This window comes from Halyomorpha halys, unplaced genomic scaffold (genome assembly GCF_000696795.3).
Source record: "Halyomorpha halys isolate HHAL.00 unplaced genomic scaffold, Hhal_1.1 Scaffold90.1, whole genome shotgun sequence".
NCBI lineage: Eukaryota > Metazoa > Arthropoda > Insecta > Hemiptera > Pentatomidae > Halyomorpha > Halyomorpha halys.
This window is the reverse complement of record NW_027109220.1, coordinates 427,864-444,447: the sequence shown is the minus strand read 5'-3', so window position 1 is coordinate 444,447 and position 16,584 is coordinate 427,864. Positions and strand designations below refer to the sequence as shown.

At 31.3% G+C, this 16,584-nt stretch overlaps 1 protein-coding gene across 1 annotated transcript in view; it reads right to left on the bottom strand.

Moving 5' to 3' along the window:
• LOC106677182 (non-lysosomal glucosylceramidase) overlaps positions 1–16,584 on the bottom strand; it is a 46,504-nt gene that overhangs the window by 9,519 nt on the left and 20,401 nt on the right. The window contains exons 7-12 of the mRNA XM_014414936.2: positions 10,934–11,051; positions 7,273–7,405; positions 4,035–4,160; positions 3,842–3,958; positions 2,399–2,643; positions 53–311 (exon numbers count right to left, since the gene is read on the bottom strand). Coding sequence (XP_014270422.1) covers positions 53–311; positions 2,399–2,643; positions 3,842–3,958; positions 4,035–4,160; positions 7,273–7,405; positions 10,934–11,051 — 998 coding nt within the window. The remainder of the gene's footprint in view (positions 1–52; positions 312–2,398; positions 2,644–3,841; positions 3,959–4,034; positions 4,161–7,272; positions 7,406–10,933; positions 11,052–16,584) is intronic.

The following is a 16,584-nucleotide window of genomic DNA, read 5'->3' as shown; positions in this document are numbered from 1 at the left end:
ATATGTAATCAAGATAATATTTGAGAAAATAACCGATGGTTCTTTTATTTACCTTGTGCCAGACATTACCCAAGCATCATAAGTTTGGTCAGGATAACCAGAATTTTCAATCATTCCGTCATTATCACTATCCCATGTCATTGAATGTTTCATAACAATAACAACCTGAGGAAACATGTCAACTACATATTGGACATCTTTTGTTAGAACATAATCCCTGTAAACTTGAAGAACATATTTCAGATTCAAATCCCTCCATGTTGAGACATCATGAATTTGATAGCTATTTATTAAAATAAATGGATTTTCATCTAAAAAATAAATAAAACATTATTATAATAATCATATTTACACCTTTGAAGGTTTATAATTATGAATAATATTAGTAACAAAATGGGATTCAACAAATAAACTCTAATATAAAACCCAAGAAAATTCATAAGAATTCCTTAAGATCACTGCTTTCACAAACTAAAAATTAAATTAACCATGTTTTGGTAGAGTTTAAATAGCAAAACAGTATAATTAACATGAAATGTTATGATGGGTCAGAATGCGACTCAAATCATGAACTAGCAATCATGAAAATACAAAAAAAAAATTTAGTAAAAACAAAAGAAAGGAAAGTAGGAAAAGGATTTTAAGAGAAGTCACTTGGTGGTGGTGATTTTTATTATTATTATTTAGTTATTATGTCAATAAAAAAATATAATAAAAATAAATCTTGTTTTCAGAAAAAAAATAATGACAAGTTACTAAATTGAGCATCTATGATCTGACTATGGCTAATGGGCATCCACTAACCCTGCCTTCTAATAAACAGACAGATTTAGACCTCATTTTTTGAAAAACTCTTCCCTTATGAAAATAGAAGATAAACAAGAAGACATACAGTGGGTAAAAAAATGATTCATACACTTGGTGTTCAGGAAAAAATATGTTTGATAATTTCTTGTGCATAAATTAACTGATTATTATAAAACAAAGAATATTCCATATTTATTTTTTCTAGTGAAGAAAATAAGAAACCCATAAACCTAATTAACAACCAAATTCATAAATTAATTATAAAAAAAAAAATTATCTTTATAGTAACATTTGTCATGACAATAACCTGTAAGTTTATCATCAGCTCATAGTTTTCTTCAGAAATTTTATGATATGCTTTTAAAAAGTATTAATCATAGAAATTGCAAAAAAACTTATAGAATTTTCAAAAAATATGTGTTTTGCACTGTATAAAATTTAAAAATCAGTAATTAGATTAAAAAATTGAAGGATTGAAGGTCAAAAGTAAAATAAATGTTATATCCTCATGTGGGTCTTTTAATTTCAGAATTCATATCATAATAAACCTAAAGCTATAATTATGTGCACATTTTTGGGCATATCATAATGCTGGATAAAAAGATAGCGGTTCGCCTACTGCGTGTGGCACTCATGCAATCTCAGACCATGACATCATTCCCACCATGATTAACAGTAATAAGTGACCAAAACTTTACGACACAAAAAAGTAATTTTACACCAAGAGGTGCTCAAAAATATTGGTTAAAAAATACTACAAAGTTTTATGCCAGTAATTAAAAATGTTTATTTTTATCCCTCAGTTGATCTTCAAATTAACAAGTTAATGAATGAGTGGTTTTGTCGAAAAAGAATAGACCTTTGGTAAGAGAAAAGGTGTTGGAAGTTGCCCAAGTGTCAGGATAAACCAGAACAGGAAACGAAATTGGATATAAAACTTTGAGTTTTTTTATAACTTAGTCAAGTAAAATAATGAAATTGAAATACAAAACTTGTGAATAAGGAAAATTTTCTAAAGATTTTGAAAATCAAATAAAGAGGTTTTGGAATATCCTTGATTATTTGCCCAACATAAAAACCGGGATGCTTAAAAAAAGTCGAATTGGAATCTATTATTGTAATGAATAAATAGCTATTACCATTTGACAATGAAATGGATGGTAAAGTGGTGCAATATGTACACACGAACGAAAATAAAAAAGGCATAAAAAATTCTTGTTACGAACTTGGCTGCATTTTCAAAGTTAAATTCCCTTAATATTTCTTAATTTTTGTTTTTGTTTTAGATCTTAGTCAGGTTCATATTTTAAAAACTAATTATTTCCCCAAACAGACAGTTATAATAAGCAGAAAATATTTCATTCCAAAGCAATGTCCGTTTAAGAGAAATTTCATAGTATTGATAATTGGATTTCAACTAGTTGATGTTAAATCATTCATAGGCATATATCTGCTCCCATTAAGATATGGAAATAGTTCTTCTTATTATTATACTAGCTATAAGTAGAGGTATTATAAAATTACAAGTAGAGATTAATTTCAAATGATAATAGAGGAGTAATAAAACTAAGAAAGAAAACAAAAATATTACCTGGATCACCTAAATCATGAGGTACAGTGTCCTTAACTTTCCGGTAACCATGCTCGCCATTATATAAAAACCATGTTCTAGTTTTATCTTCTTTCTCAATAGCATCACAAATATCATACTGGACAGATAATTGGAGTTTTGGCCACAGTGAGATCAAGGAACATGAAGCATAAAAGTGAACATCATACGTATTATACATACGATATTCATGGCCTTCTAGGTAACCAAATCTTCCATATTCTATCCTAAGATTAGATGGATCATAAAAATTACAAGAATGATATAAAGGTAAAATACATTGAACTAGATGAAAACTAAGAGGAAAGGTGATAAGATGACCAAGGTGCTAGACTCCCACATGGTGTCTACAAATTTTATTAATTATAATTACTGACAAGCAACATTTTCAGACTTGTTAATTACACTAGTAAATCAAAATATGACAGAAACCTCAGCTACTTTACATATACTAAGTACGTAATGTAGGCACAAGTATGCACTTACCCCAAAGAAATGGGCCAAGAGCATAAATGACTTTTATTCTTCTTGTGTTTTTATTGAACAGGTCTAGGGGCAATAGCATGAAACCTGCTTTTAAACTTCAGACCAGCAATAATATTTTAATGTTATGTGTTTTTTTCCAGTAAAGTCAAGGGAGTAAAAGGACGATATAATATTACACAGGTTAAATAAACAATAGAACTGAAATTTTTCATTGAGAACTTTAAGAAACTGATGAGAAGTTTTCATTAATATTTTAAACGAATAATATTCATTTACAAAAAGAAGAATACTGCCTTAAGATTATAAAATGGAGTGGGATATGGTCTGCTATTAGTACTCAAATTGAAGCTAGTTCAATAAATAACACCATTTAAAACAATGACTTAAAGAAAAGTTGAAGTTGGGTCAAAGAACCATTTGGACCTCCAACTTATGTCCAGAGAAAAAAGTATTCCAAACATTCATAGTAAGTTCAGTATAATAATTCTTCAAGATGGTGAAGGAGTGATATAAAAATCCTTAGGTTCAATCATTCTACAGATAAAGATTAATATATATTGCATATCATTTAAAACAACTTCTAAGAGACAAGGCATACTCAGTCACTACGTCCGATCGTTAAAGAGGATTTTTTAAAAATCAATTATTGCTACCAAACACTAATAAATTGCTTTATTTAGATGATGATGTAGAACTTTATTATTTTGTAAAATAATGTACATAAAGATCCACACCACAACAAAAAATCAGGTTTATCCATTGCATCAAATTCATCTGGGTCTTGTGACTGTTCCTCAATTTGATTACTCAATATGACAGAATGTTCAAAACAATTGTGGATTGTTAAAGCTGGTACATTGTATAAAGCTTGGTGGACCATTATAGAGGTTCTTATAAACGATAGCTAGTGTCTTTCAAAAAATAATATTTACTATTTACCTAGGATCATGCTGAGGTAATTCTTCATTATTGTCTATTAAAGTCCAAACGGTTCCCCCATCAGAGATATAATAAAGTTCATTAAATAAAGCACTTTTATACCAATTGGGTAAAGATCTGAAAAAGAAAAAAATGTATTTTAACAATTCTATAAAGCTACAATAAACACGAGTAAGTTAAATAATTTGTATACTTATTTTCAAGTACAGGTTTTTGCCAATTATATATTTCTTTTTCCCATCTGGAGTAATTACTAATACAGTATGAAGATAACTGAGGAACAGCATCCCCATTTTCTCCAAAATACTTAGTATAAAACCTATAATACAATAGCTTGTTAACAAATAATTTCTTAACAAAAATCAATTTAAGGCTAATTTACTTATAACTTATTCAGAAGTTCATAGTAATTTAGAATCACAAATTAATAAATATTTTTCTGATTAAAAAATGAACCTTCTAGTTGATAATTTAATAAAATTATCTGGAGAAAAACAAAATAAATATAACAGAATAGAATATATAATGGAAAATATCAATTTCAAATCTAGGTATTTATTTCTTTAAAAAAAAAACCAACAATTTTTGCAATAAATTGTATAGAAAAAATAAATAAAATTAATTATTTCAACTATAATATTGAATCTCAGTTGACTAACATGTAAAATAAACAATTATCAGGAAAAGTATCACACTATGGCGGTGTCAATAGCGATACAGCTGTGAGTTAAACATGAAAAGTAAACATTAAAAGAATGTATTTTCTTTAAGAGCATATCGTAGCCAACAAGCAACAATGCTGCTCGATATGAGAAAATATTTTTTTCAAACACTATTCTACTCGCTAATAATAAGTGCTTTAACCCTCAGTGAGTATACAGTGTCTGACAGACATTTAGAGAATTTTAATTGAAAATTTTGGCAGGACTGTATGCAGCTGTGATTCACAAACTATCAGTACCTTTTCCCCCACCTTCCAAAAGTATGTAGTATATATAGTAGTATAACCTTAAGTTTTGTGCCAGTTATCTTGGAGTAATAACCAGTACTGTTCTTATAAAGTGTACAGTGTCTGTCAGACACCATATACCCTGCCACCAGGTGCAAAGTACATGTCTCTGAAACACTGCACACCCAGCTACCAGGTTCATGTGCGCGAACCCCAAACAAAGGATGTAATATTTACACTTATTTTGCATCTATTTTTATTATAAACCCATAAAGGCTTGCAGGCCTTCTTGCAACGGTGTCATGATGTCTGAAGTTTATTACCCAGATGACCCTGACTTTGCAGAAAGAGTTCAGCTATTAATTTTGAAGGTGGATCATCCCCTCCATGTGAAAGTGACGATGATAATGATTTCCTTTCTACAATCACCCCTTCTTCACCAAAATTTCAACGACTTATCAATTCCAATCACAATGCAGATAAATCTTCTGAATTATGTTGCGAGTATATTCTATCTGACTGTGAACTCATGGACAATAGATAGTAAGAAATCAAGCAAGTCTGAAAATAGTGATGTGCTAATTCCAGGCTCAGTGAGGGTTCTCCTAGAGGATGTAAGATAGGGTCCCTCAATAGACCAACCAGGAGAGAGAGAATTTTATTTTGGCAAAAAAACAAAGGCCAACCTGAACCATTCAAATAGGCTTAATCTGAACCTAAATGCTATAAACACACTCCTTCTCGTAACAATCTTCACTTGGTTTGTTTACTTGGTATGAACTAGGAGATATGGAATTTGGACCAAGTACTGGTTAAATATGGTCACTACTGGTTTATGTGGTCACTGGCTGATACATGGTCACTACTCATTTCTGACCAAATAATTGAGGAGACTACACATTACACAAATAACAAACGTCTCAATAATACGGAGTGAAAAAAGATAATCCACAAAGTATTTTTAACTACATAAACACCTCCAGGTATGAAATAAAAGCTTATATTGGATTCTTGATACAGACTATGATAGATAAAGCAAGTCACGAACATTTACGAAAAAATTAACTTTAAAAATTTATGAACGACATATATATGTCACCAAGGTTTGAAACTTTGACTGCTTGTATTCGAAAATGTAAGAAACCCATTTGCTTCGAATGCTTTCGCAAAATTTATATTAGTTGTTTACAAAAAATGTGTTAGTGTTTGATTGAGATTTAGTTATTTTTGACTGTTAACAAATCAGAGACTGGTATGTTCATGTTTTTGAGTTTTAAAAACATCATTTCTCCTTTTATTTATGTGGAGTAACTGTAGAACTATATTGACTGATGTCATTCCTTTACTGAGTAAGTCTTTAACATTTTTTGATCTCTATATATTGTGATTTTGCAATTCTTCTTAAATTGAAGGAGTTTCTTAGAGATTTTTTTATTTCTGATGACTAAAAAAGTATACATGCGTTATCCCATTCATATTGGAAACCGAATATTTGACCATATTTTAGGAATATAGGGAAAAAGAGTGGAAAAAATTTGATCGGTGTGGTAGGTGTCTGTGAGACACTCTCTACTCTCACAAATGAAACAGGGTGTACACCCATAGAGGGGTAGAGCCTGGTTTCAACCATGGGATTTCGGGGGCAGTATCAAAAGAGATTATTTTTTTTTGTTGTTTTTAATATTTAGATTATTTTCTAATTATTTTTGTTGTTCTGATCTCCTAGAGGGGACTCATTATAAATTAATGTATTTTTATGAAGGTTGAAATACATAAGGTTTATTTAAATCTTTCTCTGTCACCCAAGACAACACCTAGGCAAAAATTACATAATTTTCTAACATAAAATAACTTGCATTTTTCGGTTTGAAACTAATTCATTCATTGAGATATGTTTCTCTGCATGGACTCGCAGACTACTAAGTTTCCTTCTTTCTTATACCGTTCTTTGTCAACAGTATAAAGACATTATTTTTTTCTGTTCCATTAATTCCTTTACTAAAAGTTGATACTATTTCATACATAAAATCAATAGATCTTACAGTACGCTATCAATTGAATCTTTAACATAGCTTAGTAGAATCTAAAGTTGGATGCAGAAATCAAAAAAGTTGGTTAAACAAATTTAAAGTGGTGGTAGGCCCCTCTGCACATCATGTCATAGCCCCCACTCGAACTAACATAACAAAATCTTTGATCTTTTTGATATTGAGTGATGTAATTGAATTTTAGAGGTAGATGATACTTAGGGAGTTACAATGTCAAACTATATCCTTCATTTTGCTATAATCAAGAGTCCCATTCACTATCATAGTAAATTAAAAGAAGTATTCACAAAAAAAAAAAAATTATGTGGGTATGAGTGTGCATTATTATGTCTTTAAGTTGAAGTGATGGTAAACAGGCCAATATAAATGTAATAATATTAAAATGCAGCACTTACATGAAAGTGATAGATGAGCCACTTAATATCAAAAATTACCTCTTTAAGGCTTGGGTGGAAAAGCTGAACTTCGGCATATCCCATGTTAATGAAAATATATAGTCAGATGAAGAATTTGAAGATACACAAGATCTATAACATACAGCACATGCCATTTCTTCATTGTCAGATTCTGAAACAAATTAGTGGCACTGTATAAAAACATAAAAAAAAATATATGAAATAATAAAATAAATATTACAATGTTATTCTGCTGGAACCATTATAATTCTCTAACCTTAAGCCAAAAGGATCTAAATGAAAATACATATGAAATGTATTTTTTACTATACCCCAATTTCAGACCCCTTGGTTCGATGAATTATATTTTAGGGCCAATGAGACGGATCATACAAAACATTTTATCAGCCATTTCAATTTTTAGCACTATAGATCTGAAGGGGGGATATCACCAGATTAAGATGCACCCTATAGATCAACACAAGACCACGTTTACTTTTGAGAGGGACCACTACGAGTTCACTCGGATGACATTCGGCCTGAAAAACGCGTCTATCACATTCCAAAGGCTAATGAACGAGTTTCTGAGGGGGCTAGATGAATCGGTATGCCAGATATACATGGACAACCTGTCAGTATCTAGCAAAAGTGAGACTGAGCACATGCATCATTTGAAACAGGTTTTTCAATGTATAAGGGAGTTTAGGTTGAAACTCTCCGGTGAAAAATTGGTACTGGGCCAAGCAGAGGTAATTTTTTTGGGACATACAGGAAAGAAGAAGTAAAACCTGATGGTCAAAAAGAGGCAGCATTACAGTGGATGGCAGTTTCAAGAGATATCAAAGGGATCAGACAGTGGAAACAAGGCAGTTTCTGCACGAGCGGACATCGGGGCAGAAAGAACAAGATGCACCAGAAGATACCAGAGAAGAATAGTCTGTGGATGAGGAGGGAAGCGAGTAAAGATCAGAAGAGATAGAGGAGCTGGAAGAAATAATATATGAAAAGAGAAATCAAATTACCTGGAAAAGACGAAGACCACCGGTTTAACAAAGGTGGAGCATTCTAAATACGGCAAGAGTAACATAACCACTATCTGGTCGGAATCAGGCATCAGAGAGGATCAAATTTGCAGAATGCTGAGAGGCACATCCAAAACTGGAAAGACACACCATCTATAGATGGGAAACATGTTAGTCTGGGATAAGATAAGCAGATTATGGTGGATAGAACAGATTGGAGTGGACCAGCCATTTATGAATGGAGACCATCCAAGACGTGGAATGGTAGAAGGAAGTAATGCTCGCCTACCACCAAGGCAAAACTAACCACCGAGAGCTGAATCAAACATTCCAGGCATTGCAGTGTAAATACTGTTGGTGGGAGATGCAGCACACCATACTGAAGATGTTTGGGAGTTGCACAATGTGCTTTAGCACAAAGTATGATCGGCATCCACCCTGCACCAGGCAAGAAGAAACGCTGCAGGTGGATTCCTTCACGTGTTTGCCACGTTTTTTGGTCACAGGGGGTCGAGATACACACACAGTGGCGAGATTACAGAGGTGTGACGACCTAGTGTTCAGGAAAATATGGACTAAGGTGAAAGAAAGGATTGAGAGGGAAAAGAGTAAACGCGTGCCACGGCAGAATTTGAATGTCAGGGACATGACAGAAGCTATCAAAATAGGGATGATGGTTTATCAAAAATTGTATTCCAATAGGGGGAAAGAGGTTCAGCGCTATGAGGGGCCTTTCAGGATCATAGTGATTAGGGAACACAACATCATCACAACTGGAAGCTTGAAAAACTGAGGAAGTGGAGGATGGTTCACATTGAACAATTGAAACTCCCTATAGCGGCGTCATCTCTGGGGGCCAAAGAGCTCTCTGATCATTACAAATCAAATAAGTTGTACATAATTTTTTTTTTATTTTATTCTTTGTATATTTTTGTTTTGAATTGTTGTAAGTTAATAATTGTGAGAAAATGCGAGTTTCATAGTACAATAATTTTGTTTTGTTTTAGTGTCATTTTTATTATTCATTTTGTTATTCTACTTTTATGTAATATATCTTAATCTATTATCTTTGTAATTTAGCATTTAGTTATGTCTGCATACGGCCGAGAAGGAGAAACTAAATTTGTTTTTTTATTATTATTATTATTATCATATTGCTATTAATATTTTGTTTATATTGTACTGATAATTTACAGGGAATGTCCGTAAACTGGTGGGGGGGGGAGTTAAGGCCTGAGTGCTATTGTCAGCTGACAGGTCAAATCAGCTGATGGAATGTATATAGAAGGAGGTGTTCCTTCAATAAAGATCAATATCAAAGTTACCATCAAGCATTGTATTTCAAATATCCTTTTTCCTTTTTTTAGTATCATTCAGATCCAGAACAGACTTAATTTATATATATACACAAACCAAAAGGATCCTTTCTCTAATAAAAGAAATAATATTAGACAGATGAGAAAGAAAATTAAGATGCTTAAAATATAAAAAAAAAATTTAACTTTAATCTTATAGAATAGACAAATATAAAAAATAAAATAATTAAATCTCTTATTTCATACTAAGCAGGAAAAAAAAAAACTCTAGATTTCAAAAACAAATTGATGAAAGGAGAGTCCCCCACAGCAGGTGGGTTGAAGAAAAATATATACAAAATATATTATGATCATCAACAAATGGTGAGAATTTGGTGGGGGAGTGTCACTGGTTAGACTGTACTATAAAGACCAGCAGTCTGAACAAAAGTGGTGAGCTGGTGGGTGTATGTACTAACCCCAGTACAGGTCCAGTACATCTAGAAACTACTGTAAACTCATACCTATCAGTCTGTGTCCTTAATACTACTGCACTCGGTATAGAGGTCCTTATAAAGACGCAAAGTCTATGTATATAGATGTAATTCATAATAATGATGTATATTCACAATAACAAATACCTTAAGTGTCTACGAGTTATACAAAGAGTTTAAAAATAAATTTTATTTAAAAAAAAACAAACTAATAGTTTAAAAAAAATTCAACTGGAAAGTAAAGTGGGAGAATAAAAAAAAATAATCAAACTTTGGGCTTTGACAGTAGGAATGTATACATAATGGATTAAATTCATTTACTGGTTTCTGATGAGGTTTTTGATTTTTATAACAACAAAATCAAGTTAGTTACAGTCCCATACTAAGAGGGCTGTTCGTAGTTGAGCGAGTTAAAGTGCTAACTTTAACTGGCTCATGACTGCAGTAGCGCTGGTTTGAATCTGGCCTGAGGGGTCGACTTTTATTTTTGTGGTGGTCCCATGCAATGAAAACTAGATCTCCATGGTTTGAGTAGAGTGGCGACCTGTAGATAACTCCCCTATATGTTAGAAATAACCAGGAAGGGAGTGCAGATTTTGGTGTATAAAACGTATGTGTTTGGAAGTATATCATCTTAGATTTTAAAGGAACCTATTTTGGACCAACTATGTTGTTAATGTAGTCCAGTGCATTTAGGTTTATACCTCAAAACCCATTTACAATGAATGGATTACTTTATTTAATGAATCCGATTTCTCAACAGAAATAAGATTATTGAATTTTATAAAAAGATATAGAAATACATTAAAATAAATTAATAACAATAAAAACATGCTGTTGAAAGTTTGAAAAAATACAAAATTGTTTTTGGAAGAGAATTATAACTCACTAGATACATTTGTAGAGGTGAATTGATTAAGCTCTCCATTGGCTTTCAGTGTCTTCCAAATATCGTTTCCAGAGTCATTAGGGTTAAAATATAAAAAGTAAGATGAAGATCCATTCGCCTTCAAAGCATAACATATTCACTAATTTAATAATAAAAAAAATTAAATTTTCAATTATTGCTAGAAAGAAATGAACTAGTAATAATAAATCAGGTTTAAAAAAAAAAAGTTAATAAAGACCCAGTCTAGATTTCATCTTGCCCATCATGGTGCCAGACTAGATAATCTGTAATATATATATTTACACATTAATGTAAAAAATTTTCTTAAGTTACAAAAGACCTAATTGTTCTTTTTACAACAAATCTGCACAGCTTTATTTCCTTTAGTTCCCTAATAACTGTTGTCAAGAGGTAATAAACTTCAAATTATTGTGTTACTTATTAATTTTTAATGTAAATTATTATATTACTCATATAAAATACGCATATACATAACTGTTGTTAAGAGATAATAAACTTCAAATTATTGTTACTTGGTACTATAAATTATTATATCACTCATATAAGATTACTGGTCTCACCCAAGCCATATAAAGTAAAAGAGCAGGTTTTTCAAATAAGTAATTAAGAGCCAGAACATTGAAATGTAACTATCAATATAACATTCTGTTAATTTCACCAAATTTATTGGTAACATGGAAATGAGTAATGTCTTTAATTCGACCAAATTAAAAAAAATGATCAACTTTCAGTAAAGGAATTAATAAAATAGAAAAAAAATGTCTTTACACTGTTGATAAAGAACAGTTTAAGAAAGAAGGAAACTTTGTAGTCTAAGAGTCCATACAGAGAAACATCTCTCAATGAATAAATTATCTTCGAACTGAAAACTCTTTATTTCCATGTTTTCAGCAAATGAGGTGAAATCAACAAAATTTTATGTTGGTAGCTACATTTTAATGTTCTGGCCCTTAATTTTTTATTTGAAAAACCTGTTATTTTACTTTATATGGTTTGGCTGTGATCTGTAATCTTATATGAGTAATATAATAATTTACATTAAAAATTAATAAGTAACACAATCATTTGAAGTTTATTACCTCTTGACAACAGTTATAAGGGGATTAAAGGAGATAAAGCTGTGCAGTACCTGATTGGAGGCTAGAGAAAAGCACACCTGACCTCTAATCTCTAGTGTGGAAAGGCAGATCATAATATACAAAGAGAAAGTAGGGCGAGGAAATAAATAAATTGACTTATTAACACAAACACATTTGATCCAAATATACTCTCAACATTTATTTCCAAAAACTCTCCAACGTTTCGGCCCTCAGGCCATTTTCAAGGAGACAACCTTAAATATTGATGTCATAATCTTTAAAAAAATTTCCTGCAGGCTAATTGCCCATGTCATACAAAACTTTTTATATCTTAAACTTAAAACTTTTTCATATATATTATTGTCTCTATTTCCACTTACTAACATCATTCATAACATTTTTTAGAAATAAATGTTGAGAGTATATTTGGATCAAATGTGTTTATGTTAATAATTAATTAAACCACTCTCAAACAATCATTATTATAAATCAATAATCTAAATAGATTGACTTTCACAAAGACTATTTAAAAATTCTATTGAAATATTAAGTATTTAAGTCTTTAAAATTAATTACTTAATTAATTGATTTACAAACGTTTTGAAAAATAAATATCTTTAATTAGATCTTGTGAATGAAAAGAACTCTTCTTTGTTTTAATTTTTCTATTTTAATTCATTAAACCAATAACAATGTTTCGGGGTTTTCACCCCATCATCAGGTATCTACAACAAAGTCTCAAACCAATTTGTTGTAGATACCTGATGATGGTGATAACCCCGAAACGTTATTGGTGTAATGAATTAAAATTAAAAAAATAAAACAAGGAAGAGTACTTTTCATTCACAAGATCTAATTACAAATGAAACTCATCCAGTAGAACATATAATAAACATCTTTTTAAAAAGCAATACTGTATAATAGTATATATTTAACAATTTTAACAAAGTGCCATCTGAAAAAAAAAAAAAAACATAAAAATAATAAACAGTTGAGAATGAGGAAGACTGAAGATAAAGTTAGGCAAGAAAAATGTAGGATTTAACAGCAGATTCAAAGATATACCAAGTTGTGAGGAGGGATTAAAACAAAAAGAAATAAAAATTGTTAGGATAACAACTTCGTTTCATTTTTTTTTTTTTTTTTTTAGTGCATTTTATTTTATTTCATAGGAAATACATTTTCAAAAAAATCCCTGACTTCCTGATGAGTTTAAAAATTTATTGGAATTTTTCAGAATAATAAGTATGACCGTTAAACATATTCGCAAATGGTTTAGGGAGTTTATAGGCAATCTTATGGCCATTCATACCATTCTCTCTAACCTTTCAAAACCTCTGGAATGCCTAGCTCAAAATTAACTCTCAAACTTCCTAGAAGTCCCTTCCTTACTGATTGTTTCCAGTATGTAGAGGTTCCAGGTAAACCACCATCTATGATTTGATCCCTGCGGCGTCCCTCAGGATTCATCACTCTCAATACGATTTGTAGGCAGACAATTTCCAAAGTTTCCTGTACTTCCCACCTTTGGTCCTATTATTTGCCATAGAAAAACTTCAAGATGACTTGAATCGAATGAATAGTTGAGCAGAAAACAAGCTTAAGTTGAACACAGAGAAGACTAAGGCAATAATAACAGGATCCAATCACCTCCTAAAAACTACTTCTTATATTCCAGCATTGTTCTTAAACATTAATCCGATAAAATTCCACCAACCCACCAAAAATCTTGGAGTCACTAATGTGTACACGTGGGTGTCAAATTGCTGAAGCAAAGATTTGCTAATAAAAAGTACCTGCTGCTTCTTGCATAAAAAATACACATAGGAAATTGGAAAGCACCAAAGGGTGCATTCACACAAATTAATCATGTACTTATTTTGAAATGCCATACATCTTCAACCATAGACATTAGAACTGCTGGAAGACGCAAATGTAAGTCAGACCATTTTTTGATAAATATGAAATACAAAGAGCACCTAGAAAAAGTAAAACAAAGGAAATAAATTTGAAATTTAAAGATCCAGAGCACTACCAGGAAGAGCATTGTGGACTACCTTATGAGTCACTCAAGAGCAAAAAAAGTTATGCGAGCCAAGAAAAGAAGTTACTTTAAAAAAAAAGATAGAAAACATCGAAGAATTAAGAAACAGAAATGAAACCATAAAATCTAATGGAGTAGTTAAACACAAACAAAGGTTTCCAAACTAAAACTGATAAATGCAAAGATAAAGGTATTAAAATAATAGAGGAAAAAACAGCAGTTATTTGTTATGGTAAACTAGATGGGTAAAACATTTTGAAAATGTGTTCAATAAAACAGAGCAATAAATAAATATAAAATCAAGGCCATTGAATAATGACAATGATATTGGTCCTCCAGATATGGACAGTTTCTAAGAATCAATTGAGAAAATAAAAACAATAAGGCACCTGGCGAAGACTCACTCATAGCTGAGTTGTCAAAAACTGTGGGGATGTTATACAAGAACAATTATACTCCCTGTTTTAAGACATATGAGAAAAAGAAAGAATACCTCAAAAATGGAGGACTAGCCTCATATGTTCCATTTATAAGAAAGGTGATTAACTCTAATGTAACAATTACCATGGAATTTTACTTCTTGCAGGGGCATAAAATATTCTCAAACATCTTATTAAAAAAGCTGAATTGATGCGGATTCCAACATGGAATGGGAACAATAGTCCAGATTTTTGTTATGAGGCAATTGTTTGAAAAGTACTGGGATTTCAAAGTTGATTTACATGTTTTGTACACACATGATCAACTCTCTTCAATCTAGCCCTTCATAGTGTGATAAAAAAGCCTAATATCTCAGGAAATATTTAACATTCAAGTGCTCAGTTATGTATATGTGCAGATGATATTTGCCTGCTTCCTTAGAATGACCCATCACTTAAAGAGTCTTTCAGAACTCTGAATAGTTAAAGGAAAAAACAATGGGCCTCTATATTAATGAAAACCACACTAAATATTTAAAATTAGCTCAAATCATAGCAGTACCTTGTTAGACATAGAGGGTTATTTCTTTGAAAAAGTGAGGTTTTACATATCTTGGCTCAGAATGAAATGATTAAAATAAATAAATAAATGAAGTAACAAAAGAATAATAACAGCCAATCGAGCATATTTTGTAAATCTGAGGGTTTTTAGAAATAAAATATTGTCAAGAAGTATTCAGATACAATAATATAAAACCTTAGTTTGACTGATCTTAACTTATGGAGACATGGACAGATATGAGGCAGAGACTTGAACCAATTGAAAGTGTTCAAACATAAGCTCCTTAGAAAAATCTATAGCCTTACCTTTGACACCAATACTAGTACATGGAGACTCCAAACAAATGCCGAGTTATATTTGTTATTCGAGGATGGAAATGTGTTCCAATTTATAAAGGTATGCCATATAGAATGGCTAGGAAATATTATAAGGATGTCCCAACACAAAATGGCGAGTAAATTATTGCGTGGTACTGAAATTGGTAATAAAAGAGTGGGACAATCATGAAGATAACCTTGAGGAGGACCTAAAAGTTTTAGGAGTCACAAGATGGAGAGAAAAGGCAATGTATAGAAACCACTGGAGCAATATTATGAAGAAAGCTAAGACCCACCCCGGGCTATTGCGTTTTTCATTAAGTATATACATGTACATATATTATTATATACGCATTTGTGTATATATTGTTCATTTTTTGTATTCGTGTATTGAATATAGTATGAGAGCAGGAATTAAGCCTATATACAATATGTGCATTTAGGAACTTGTGGTGATTCCCCCCAGTCACTTAGCAATATGCAAAGACTTGATGTAACTCGATTGTTTTCTCAAGGTTACTGGATTTACTGCTCAGCCTACAGTGGGACACAGTGGGGCAGTACATCTACAGAACATATGAATGCACATCAAAGAAGAAATCAATGGACCTCATTCGATGAGACTAGGCCTGGCCACAGTCAGAGGTCAACTCCAAGTAAACAGATTATTTTTTTTTATATAAAACTGGAAATAGAAAGTGCAAAATTCAATGTAATACATAACAATTGCTTAGTAATAATAAAATTCAATTGAAAAAAAAAAAATTAATTTGTATATATTTGTTATTATAGTATTTCAAGTAATGTTTATTTTTTTGCAAATAGTGGGCTTTAAGAAGTTCTTTTACTTCAATTTATCATTTTATTTTAAAATTTCTTTCTTTCAATATGAGAAGTTGTATTATTGTTTTTGTTTTATTGGAAATATAGAAATAATTAATGCCCAGCTGCTTTTAAGATTTTTTTTCTTTCTATATTTGACCTCTAAAAATAATTAGATTTATAGGTAATTATGTTTATTTTGCTATGGCTGGCCAGTCTTGGTAAGTTTATTTTTGAACGCCTACTGCCACCACACCATGCCTCCAATATCTCTGATATGTTATTCTAAAGGAGCATGTCTCAGAATAAATAAATAATATTGTTATTAGGGATGCGACATCGATAAAAAAACATTGATGTTCAATACTAAAACATCGATGCTCAATA